Source organism: Mandrillus leucophaeus, unplaced genomic scaffold (genome assembly GCF_000951045.1).
Source record: "Mandrillus leucophaeus isolate KB7577 unplaced genomic scaffold, Mleu.le_1.0 Scaffold847, whole genome shotgun sequence".
In the NCBI taxonomy this organism is placed as follows: Eukaryota; Metazoa; Chordata; class Mammalia; order Primates; family Cercopithecidae; genus Mandrillus; species Mandrillus leucophaeus.
This window is the reverse complement of record NW_012109219.1, coordinates 457,114-469,070: the sequence shown is the minus strand read 5'-3', so window position 1 is coordinate 469,070 and position 11,957 is coordinate 457,114. Positions and strand designations below refer to the sequence as shown.

Genomic DNA, 11,957 nt, shown 5'->3' with positions numbered 1-11,957 from the left:
AAGCTATTTATTGTTTATGAAAAAATCATTTCCTAACTATAAAGAATTTCTCCTTCAATCTTGTGAATATTTAATAAAAAGTTTTATTCAGGCTCATAATGTATGCTAAAGTACTTCATTAATATAAAATTTAATAATATGTGGTTAGGAATTTTTACACTGCTAACATAATAAATTGAAACATTTGAGTCATTCGGCACATTATAGTAACCGTAGTTACTTTTTACACATGACTATCTTGGCGTTTAATTTCTAATTTTGTAAAAGCCAAAAACAAATTCATATACAGTCAGTCCTCTATATCTATAGGTTCCATATCCACAGAGTAAGCCAATCTCAGGTAGAAAATATTCAGTAAATAATGAACAATTTTTAAAAAGGCAAATTTAAAAAACTGCCAGGCACAGTGGTGAGTACCTGTAGTCCTAGCTACTTGGGATGCTGAAGTGGGAGGACTGTGTAAGCCCAGGAGTTCGAGACCAGCCTGGTCAAAGTGTCCCATTGTGAGTCCTCATCTCCTAGAACACACACACAAACACATACACTATATAGTATAACTGTTTACACAGCATTTATATTTATATTGTATTAGGTATTATAAGTAATCTAGAGATGATTTCAAGTATACAGGAGGATGTCTACAGGTTAAATGCAAATACTACCCCATTTTATACCAGAGACCACAGCATCTGTGGATTTGGGTATCTGTGCAGGGTCCTGGAACCAATCCAAGAATACCAAGGAACAACTAACTGTATGGACATAATCTACTGTATGGCTCCATAATCTACTCTCTGAAGAAGTGTAACTATAATAAAATATGTAATTGTTTTATACATAAAATATACAAAACAAAAAATAATAGTTTATAATTTTATAATTATAAATAATTAAATAAATGATTAAATACTTTCCTTGCTAAGTTATCCTGATCTTTCCTAAATTTGGTTACCACACGAAGAGGACTAGGTCTACTTCACAGTCTATTTGATCTTTGTTTTCTGAGATTAGGAAGAATTAGGCTAGTGAAAAAGACCCCTTTTCAATCGCTCCATACTACGTTTTTAAACATGGCTCCCCAAACATCAAAAAGAATTGACACTGTTAATGAAATACTTTAAATATTACAAAGAAAAATCATCGATCTGGAAAACGCAAAACTCTGAAATCCATCTCTATCATTTCTTTTTCAATTGTAACAGGTTAAAAACACTTTAGGAAAAAGTGAGGAGGATATGTGCCAAAACCTAAGCACCTGAATCCTGGCGAAAATCTGCAATGAGGTATCTTTTGGAGGTTGTTTTCTTATATCAGAAACTTAGTTCTTAAAACACTTAGTCAAAGTCAATGGATTTGCTTTATTTTATTTAAAAATAAAGTCATTCCTGCAGAAAGAAGGCTAAAATCCAGGTAGGTATCACTACAAGAAAGGGTTTAGCCAGGCATGGTGGCCCACGCCTGTAATCCCAGCACTTTGGGAGGCCAAGGCGGGCGGATCATGAGCTCAAGAGATCAAGACCATCCTGGCCAACATGGTGAAACCCTGTCTCTACCAAAAATACAAAAATAAGCTGGGCGTGGTGACGGGCGCCCATAATCCCAGCTACTTGGGAGGCTGAGGCAGGAGAATTGCTTGAACCCGGGAGGCAGAGGTTGCAGTGAGCTGAGATCATGCCATTGCACTTCAGCCTGGTGACACAGTGAGACTCTGTCTCAAAACAAAACAAAAACAAAACAAAAACAAAAAAAGAAAGGATTTAAATGTACTGCAGTCATCTAGGATTCTGATACCAGCATCAGCACGCCCTAAATCAATTCACTTCAGTAAGTCTAATAACACAGCACAGCTCACGAGATGCTGAATAAGCTCAACAGACAAATGCACATTTAATATCGGATCATCTCCTCACTGCATTTTGCAAGCTTCTTAACAAACTGTTCAACTGCAGTGATACACTTTAGGTATATCCATGAGGCAAAGTATTAGAGAAATGGGCTTTCAGATATATCTCTTATGATAGGTGTGGGTATACCTCTATCATAACAAAATTTAAGACTAGCATATTCAGCTTTTTTTTTTCCTTTTAATGAGACAGTCTCACTCTGTCGCCCAGGCTGGAGTGCAGTGGCGCTATCTCCTGGGTTCAAGTGATTCTCCTGCCTCAGCCTCCTGAGTGGCTGGGATTACAGGCACCTGCCACCACTCCTGGCTAATTTTTGTATTTTTAGTAGACAGGGTTTCACCATGTTGACCAGGCTCAAACTCCTGACCTCAAGTGACCCACTCACCTCAGCCTTCCAAAGTGCTGGGATTACAGGCATGAGCCACCATGCCCAGCCAACTTTCTTAAAAGCAACTTTTTATCACTGTGTCCAATTCTGGGTTTTTATCGCATTCTCACAAAGTTCTATACATCAAATAATCTGAGCTGGTTAAAGAAGATGACAAAATGAATGCAACATTTAATACAGTTTTATTTGTTTAATTTGGTAAATGTAGAATGTAATGGTTTCAAGGCAAACCCTGGATTACTTCAGTCACAACCCAATAGTTAACATGATTCTGAAGAACAGTCTTATCTTCAATATCTACCCACTTCTAAACAAACACATCTATAGAAATCCATGTACATATATATTAGCTTTCAACAACTCAGGATTTTCAACAACTCTAAAATTTCAATTTTATATTCTGAACACACTTCAAAATTATCCATTTGATGCAGGATATAACCATAGGGAGATAAAAATTCATGCAATGATACTCAGGTTTTTTTAAAGGTAAATCCAATATTTGATCATTCAATGCTACATAAAGTGCACTGAATATCTAAAATAAAACAAGTGCCAATTTCATCATTAATTAATAACATATTTATTGTCTTGAAACCAAACTGGCCCAAGTTACTTTTTGTCTTTTTGAGTCAGCTCTGTATAAACTCATTTCTCTCAAGTTTCCTGTGAAATAAAAACCAAGATATTCCATTTCTTCTTTGCGGTTAACAGGAGATGGCAGCGGGCTCAAGGTAGGTATGTTCTTGATAATTCAGAGTCAGAAAGCACTTCTTCTTGAGCAGAAGGTTCATAATCTCCTACATTTTCAGCCAACTCAATATCTAACTCATCATTACTTTCTGCACTGTAATCAACTTCTTCAAGGAATCGAGGTTCATCTTCATCCAAAACGTAAGTGGTAGGGCTGCAGCCAAAACACACAGACCATACAAGACTGTGTTAGGTCTTAAGGTCCTAATGTAAGATTATTTCACCATACTGGACTAACTCTTTGATTCCAATATGATATAAGCTGCATTAACTTTAAAAATCTTATCCAAATGAACAAGTTGAGATTTATAATAGGTGAAAGTTCCTTGTATTGACAATAAGCAGTGAAATGTGAATTATTAATTATATTACAAGAGTATCGACATATATCCTAACATTAGATAGCTTAAAAAAACAGTGAACTCTCTCATCAGGTTATTTCTTTGAAAGACTTCACCAATTTGCAAGCTAAGATTTATTTTTAAATTCTACTTCAGTCACTGTAAATCAGGCAAACATAATTTCAACCGTCCTTACAAGAAACTGTGAGCATTTAATTGGCTTCTCGAGCAATGCACTAAAACCACTCACTCTAAGTCTATAAAGTGATTAGCTGCCATAAAAACAGCCCATGTACCCACCCCCCGAGTTTCCGCAGGTCAAGAATAAAAATGAAAAACAAGTGAACACTCTATACCCAGATTAATACTTTCCCTAAGGACACAGAATAAGACATTTGCTTAAAAGCACTAAGTGCTTCTAAATATTTCATGAAGTAAGTCGTTTGGGACTGAGACAACTTTTCTACTAGGTTCTGTAACGTATTCTTTCCTAGAAAAAGATCACATCACTCTGATATCTCCCTATTTGTGAGATACACCCCCCCACACACAGTATCAAAGAAATACTACAGAAACATTTCAAAATCTCTAAGGTAGTGCCCAAAACTACCTTAATTTCATATAGATGTATGTTTATTTATTTCCCACCTGTTTCCAAAAAGGATTTCCTATAACTGATGCATTTAAAACCTATAAAATCAGACAATGAAAAGGGAACAATAATCTGTTAAAATAAGAGAGAAGCAGATGTCATTAGGCACCTAAAATGAGAGAATTCATGCAACTGAGTATGAAATTCAGTCCAGATATCTGGAAGTTAAGGTGGGATGGGAAAGTTAATAGATTACATGGTTCTAATTTTCGGAGAAGTTTGCAAGACTTTATCTGGCAAGAGTACCTTTTTTCCTATACTGGCTTTAATCTTGCTCATTAAAGAGAAAAATACATTGCAAAACCACCTTGATCTAATGTAGCAAACTTCCTCTTAAAAGTTCAGAGCTTGCAATATGATAGAGTAGTCCAAATAAATCAGGCTGAGTGGCTTGGAGAATTGTGTGAGACTCAACAACATACCTAACCCTCACAAGAACAATTTCAGTTTTTAATTTGCAACTAAAATATTTAGTATGAATCTGTTAGGTCTTTAGAGAAACAAGTTAGGTTAAAAGAAATGATTATTTGTGTTTTTTGTTTTTGTTTTGTTTTTTTTGAGATGGAGTCTTTCTCTGTTGCCCAGGCTGGAGTGCAGTGGTGTGATCTCGACACACTGCAACATCTGCTTCTGGGTTCAAGCAATTCTCCCGCCTCAGCCTCCTGAGTAGCTGGGACTACAGGCTCCTGCCACCACACCTGGCTAATTTTTGTATTTTTAGTAGAGATGAGGTTTCACCATGTTGGTCAGGCTGGTCTCGAACTCCTGACCTCAACTGATCTGCCTGCCTTGGCCTCCCAAAGTGCTGGGATTACAGGTGTGAGCCACCGCGCCTGACCTTATTTGACCTTTTAAAATGACTTACCATGTTTCTTTTGAAATACAGTAATTCATTCTTCCTCCTTGAGTTTGTATTTCAAATTCTCAGAGGAGTCCCAGGTGATTCTTAGAATAAATGGAAAACTAACTGAAGCAAAGAAGGGGAAAAGAGGGAAGGGAAAAAAGACAAACCTCCTCTTGCCACATACTTATTTTCTTCCTAGAGACAGTCATAACAAGAAGAAATGATAATGGAAATGTGAGGAAGAGACACATACTAAAAAGTTACGCACTGTGCCAGCACAGGGACTGGGGAAACCACCCAGAACTACAGAGGCTGCTTCCAGATAGACAAGAGTGGCCAGCGTCTCCCCACAGGTGGGAAGAACACAAAATCCACGTGTTGGGTAGGTGGGCAGGGAAGCACGCACTGTTCAAGAGATCTATGGACAGCGGAATTCCAGCCTACCTTTCCCATCTGAAAACAGACTTGGCATAAGTGAAACTGGCTGCTGGGAGCCCAGCCACTGCACTGGAATCAGAGTAAGGATCTCGTTCTCCATGGGAAACTGAATATTAGAGAGTTAATCAATTTGAACAAAAGGAAAGCGTTTACAGAAAAAGCCTACTCTTATAAGCTGAAGTCAGCGAGGAAACAGAATGACAGAAGTATGATTTAGGAGCAAGAAGGATGTCCAGGATGGAGCTAAATAAGCTCCTTGACAGTACGGAATCTTACAGCAATGTTTGTATCAGATGTTGATGTGCACTTTTAAGACAAAGTAGCACAACCTGGAAGGCAAGCACCTGGAAAATTAAAAGCAGCATCTTCACAAGAAATGCTCAGGAAAATAATCTGATCCTGTCAGTTCTTGATCTTGGCTCATCCATCATGTTGACTATGAGAAGAACTCTATTCATTTATTGAAATCACCCATTCTCGTCAGGGTATGGAACTGGTCCCTTCCTCTGATTCCACCCCTATAACCCACAATGGCCCTAACATTTGACTCTTGTTTCTCCAGGTGCTAATAAAATAATGTTCCTAGCCACAGCTTCATTAAGGTCTACATTAGAGCTGAAGTATACAGCACACGTCGAGTTATTGTGATGAGCCGACCAGTGCTAGCTCAGGCACATCAGTCAGGCTGAGTGTGCAAAGAGGAGGAAGTTCATGGTGGAAAGAGGTATGCACAAGTGTATGTAAGAGTGAGTATGTGTGAGAGGGGGAGAGAGAGAGAGAGAGAGATATCGGGGGATCTCGAAGGAGCTAGGGAAATAAATACTGAGACAGGGGAAAGAGAAAAACAGAAGATTACAACCCCCAACATTTCACTAAAACCAGCATTCAGACTGCTGTTCCAATCACCATTTTCCAGTCCATTTTTACTAGCTCTTTCCACTGTGCTTCATGGTGGTGAAAATTCTGATACCCTTCTATTCTAGTTTGCTTAATTCCTTTCTGTCCCTTCTCAATGGTGATCACGTGCTCCTCATCCTCTATGTATTCCTCAAACCTAGGCACTGTATTTATAAAAATGCTTTCTTTTTTTTTTTTTTTTTTTTGAGATGGAGTCTCGCTCTGTCGCCCAGCCTGGAGTGCAATGGCCGGATCTCAGCTCACTGCAAGCTCCACCTCCCGGGTTTACGCCATTCTCCTGCCTCAGCCTCCCGAGTAGCTGGGACTACAGGCGCCCGCCACCTCGCCCGGCTAGTTTTTTGTATTTTTTAGTAGAGACAGGGTTTCACTGTGTTAGCCAGGATGGTCTTGATGTCCTGACCTCGTGATCCGCCCGTCTCGGCCTCCCAAAGTGCTGGGATTACAGGCTTGAGCCACCACACCCGGCCAAAAATGCTTTCTTAACCAACAGCTCTTATAAGTATCCCGTCTTTGAACAAGTTCATCTATTTTAACCTGTATTCTGATTACTTCCAAATCCAAATTTCTAGCCCCAACTTCTCCACTGAATTTCTGTAGATGCATAGACTTGCCAGTTGCATGACTGTCTCATGTGCACCTCAAATGTAGCATCTGGAGAACTCACTGTTCTCCCCAAGCCCAATCCTCTTCCAGTATGCTTGGTATCAGTCACTCTGAGAGTCATGCAAACCAGTTTACTATAAGCAAGTCTTGCCACTCAATATCCTGACCACTCCATGCCTCACATTTCATATTGCAAGCCTTCACCAGCACTGTTTCCTCTGCATAAGGTATTGATAGGGTTTGGATGTGTGTCCCCTCCAAATCTCATGTTGAAATGTAATGCCCAGTGTCAGAGGTGGGGCCTGGTGGGAGGTGCTTGGGTCATGAGTGGCTTGGTGCCTCTCATGGTAATGAGTTCTCACTCTGTGTTCATGCAAGATCTGGTTATTTAAAAGAGTGTGGCACTTCCCCCTCTCGCCATGTGACATGTCTGCCCCTGCTTTGCCTTCCACCATGAGTAAAAGCTCCCTGAGGCCTTCCCAAAAGCCAAGCATACTGTGGCACCATGCTTCCAGTACAGCCTGCAGAACCATGAGTCAATTAAACCTCTTTTCTTCATTAATTACCCAGTCTCAGTTTATAAGTACCCAGTTGCTACAAAGGAATATCTTTATAATGGACAAATCCAAGTATACTTCACATCTTTCTTCCCCTAAATACTCTTATTTTTTCAAAACACAGCTCAGTCTCATCTTCAGATGTTCGTCCTTTAAGCTCATCTTGGGATATGTGTCCTTTTTCTGTATCCCCTTTGTACCTTGCACATTCTATCTGATCACTTTATGTATGCAATTGAAACTACTCATTTGTGTGCCTATCTTCTCAGTGTTAAATCACAAGCACCTGTAACATCAAGAACTGTGACTTACCCATCTGAGTACCTCCTGTCAGCTTCCAGAAGGGCATGACACATTGCAGGCACCTCAATAAATGTCTGCTAAACTCTTTATGAAAAGCCTTGAGGTTGACAAGATCCTCAATTTTAATCCCACAGATTTTATTTAGTGAACAAACTTCAAGGCACAAGACCAATCACAGCAATTCATCTTTGCTTTTATTAATAATTTCAACATATGTTTTGAGCACTTTACAACATAGGAAATGCTTTCATAGACATTATTTCCTATGATTCTCACAAAACCTTCACTTAAGAAAAAGACTTCAAGGTCACTTGCCCTATGTTTATAAAATAATCGCTTAAATAAGCAGATATGAGTCCAGAAATTCTGACAATCATAAGAAAAAAAAGTCTAACCAGTACTTAATTATTTCCCATCATGATTACTTTGTTTTAATGCCACCATTTCCTTGCGTCCCCCATTGTCTTCACATAAGTTCACTCCTTTTGGCTTGTTCTGCTTCATTCTCTGACAGCTGCCCTGTGTACACCTGCCTTAACATCCATCCTTCTACTCTGAATAGACTAAGCCAAAAGCAATTAAGAAATATTTCATCTTAAGGAAAACAGCATTTTAGTCCAAAACCAAATACTGTCATGCTGCTTCAAGAAAAACATCGAAACTTTCACCCAAAGAGCCTTCCTCACAGGATGAATGCATTGAAATTCTCCGCTGTATGGTGTCATTATGATGCAGAAAAGGTTTATAATTTCAACTGATTTCTAAAGAGAACAGAAAACAATTTTACTTCATGCAGATTCAGAAATTTTTCTGGCTACCCTCACATTAAGCTATTAAGTGTAACACAAAACTAAACCTAAAAAATTCACCATCTCCCTCAAATATACGCCATCTCCTTCCACGAGAGCTGATTTGACATCCAAGACACCAGAATGTAGACCCTCAGCTCCATCACCTACAACAGGCACAGCGAAAGCGAAACACTGCCCATGGAGTTGGAAATTCTGGGTTGTGCCTCTACTGTATTTACCAGTTGTGTGACCCCAAGCAAGCCATTTCCCTTCTCCGAGCACAGGTTTCTCAGTGTAAAGCAGAGATAACAATATCAGTCCTACCCATCTTACAAAGTTGCTGTGTTCATAATATGACAATAATAAAACCTATCTTGTTCAAGAAAACAATAAATCAGCCTTTCTCAATTCCTAAAGAACCCAGGCAATGGCCTGTCTCAAGCCAATAGGATGAAAAATACTCCATCTACCTTTGCACCTCAGAACTCTGCACTCTGAACTCTTGAGCATAACCCACGTGTTTTAAGATAGCATAATAAAATACCACGGGGGAAAATTTTTGAAAATGATGCACAAGCAGAAAACTATGCCACTGCCTAAATTATCAGCATTTGTGACTTGCTGAGTGTGTCTGATTTTCTTGTATTGAAATGTCAGATTTAGTGTGAAAGAAAATCTTTCTATTTGCACAAATACCAGAGGATGTTTCATTTATAGAATTTATAAAATTTTATTCCTATCTTGTGAAAGATAAATACAGCATCTCCTAAAAATATCACAAAGTAAACAAAGTTATCCATAGAAAATGCAAGTAACAATTTCTGTCAGGCTTAAATAGCTACAGCATATAGACACACATGCATACACACAGAACTAGCGTACCGAATATCCAATGAGAGAGTATGTCTATTTGAAAAAAAAATTTGCTAATTCATTTGTACTTTTGTTGAAAAGAACAATACAGTCCCTGACTTGTAATAGTTCAACTTAATTTTTTTTGACTTTACAATGTTGCGAAATCATTCTGTTTTTTTACTTTCTGTATAATACTCAGTAAATTACTTGAGATATCCAACAGTTTATTATAAAACAGGCTTTGCCTTAGATAATTTTGCCTGACTGCAGGCTACTGTTTAAGTGTTCTGAGTATGTTTAATGTAGGCTAGGCTAAGCTATGATGTTTGGTAGTTAGGTGTAGGAAATGGTCTTTTAACTTCCGGTATTTTCAACTTACGATGAGTTTATCGGGACATAATCCCACTGTAAGTCAAGGAGCAGCTGTATCACTAAACTGGCTTTGGGAAGCGGCAATTAACTATGTCACTAAGCTCCAACTTGTTTTGCCATTGATTTAAAACATTACTTACACATAATGAAAGTGTTAAATGATTAAATTACCCAAATTATACAACAGTATTTCAAAAATTGAAACCATTATATTCTAGTAATTTTGGTTATACACTTGGGGGACAGAAGATACAATAAAGGAACATGAATTTTAGAGTTAGACCTCAATCCAATTTCTGATTCTGACAGGAATTTCTAGATGGATGGCCTCAGGTAAATTTCCCTCTCTGAGCCTCAGCTGCACACATCCATAAAAGGATCACAAAACCATCTGTCTCTGATCATTCTCAGTAGAACATTAGAACCTCTGGGATAACCAACCTTTACAGAAATGGAGAATGAACATGCTCATCAGGGGTCCCAAGACCACCTTAGGGTTAGTGATTTGCTAGGACGACTCACAGGACTCAGCACACAGTCAAATTCAGTTATGACTTATTACAGTGAAAGGATACAAAGCAAAATCAGCAAAGAAAAAAAGGTGCGTGGGGCAAAGTCCAGTGGAACCCAGGCCAAGCAAGGGCAGCTGTTAGAGGCAGAGAAGTCATCAGAGCTTTCAGCAATTTCAAAGGATTGGAGGCAAAAACTGAAGTTCAGAGCTGCCAAGGTTCCTGAAAGAAGGGAGGTGCAGACATGTGACCTCAACACTTGACAGTTTTCCCTTAAAGACATTTGACAAATGTTTAAATTACATAGCAGAAGAGGCTAAAAACCAATGCATAAAGCAGCAAAACAACTAAAACAAAAAATAAAAAAGTGAGCAACAGAAATTTCTGGTAGTCCTGTGGTGCTGGGGAGAGGAGGAGCCTAGACCTTCAGTTGTGACCTCTGGAGGGCTACAGCTTTCAAGAGTGAACCAAGAGTTAAAAGAGGTTTCACACATTTTGCAACCCTACCTTAAGGCAACTCAGTGGCTCTCTGGACTGAGGCAATCTGCCCTACTCTAAAAGCCTACCAGAAGATAAAATGAATCTTCCATGAGGGAAGATATCCAGAGCCTCTGAAGTTTTTATACATAATACCTGGCATTTGACCTAATATTACCAGACATATTAAGAAACAGAAACAGGAAAAGTATTTCAACAGAAACAGACCCAAAGGTAGTTCAGTATGGGGTTTCTCAGGCAGGAACTTTAAATGATAACTGTAATTAATATGTCCAAACAGATGATGAAATGAAGAATTTCACCATCTATTATCTATTTAAAGCGAATCAAATGGAAAGCCTAGAAGTGAAAAATATTTAACTGAAATTAAGAACTCAATTTTTTTGGACAGAGCTGGAAAGAGAATTAGTGAAGAAGAGATAGGTAAGTAGAAAATGTCCAAACTGAAGGGAAGAAAGCAAAAAAGGATAGAAAAATCTCCACATAAATTAAACCTGCTGAGGAGAACTGAATGTGGCAGATGTAACATTTGAAGAACTAAGGGCTGGGAATTTTCCAAAAACAATGACAGACTCAAATCACACATTTAGGAGGGGCTACAAATCCCAAGTAGGATAAATATAAAGAAAACCAACTCTCAGCACTCATAGCAAAATTGCTAAAAACCAGAGACAGAAAAACCTAAAAGTATCCAGACAAGACTCATTACCTTCAAAGGAGTAAAAAATAAGACAGTAGGCCAGGCGCAGTGGCTCCCGACTGTAATCCCAGCACTTTGGGAGGCTGAGGCGGGCAGATCTTGAGGTCAGGAAATCGAGACCATCCTGTACAACATGGTGAAACCCCGTCTCTACTAAAAATACAGCAATTAGCTGGTTGTGCTGGCACGTGCCTGTAATCCCAGCTACTCGGGAGGCTGAGGCAGGAGAATCACTTGAACCTGGGAGGCAGAGATTGCAGTGAGCCGAGATCGTGCCACTGCACTCCAGCCTGGCGACAGAGCAAGGCTCCATCTCAAAAAAAGACAGTTGATTTCTCAGCATAAACAATGGAAGCTCAAATTCAATGCAGTGGTCTCTTTAAAGTGCCAGTGAGGGGGGCGAGGTGGCACTAGGGGGAAGACCCACTTAGAATTCTATACTGGAGATACAGTCTTCAAAAGTGAAGGTGAAATAATAAGAACATTTTCAAATAAATAAAAATGGAAATAATTTGTTGTAAGCAGACATGC

At 38.9% G+C, this 11,957-nt stretch overlaps 1 protein-coding gene across 1 annotated transcript in view; it reads right to left on the bottom strand.

Annotated features, from left to right (window-relative positions):
* Positions 1–2,455: 2,455 nt before the first annotated feature.
* The window catches only part of AGTPBP1 (ATP/GTP binding protein 1), a 217,377-nt gene continuing 207,875 nt past the window's right edge, over positions 2,456–11,957 (bottom strand). Inside the window, 1 exon segment of the mRNA XM_011968515.1 lies at positions 2,456–3,199. Within this exon segment, the coding sequence (XP_011823905.1) occupies positions 3,022–3,199 (178 nt within the window). The 3' untranslated portion in view covers positions 2,456–3,021.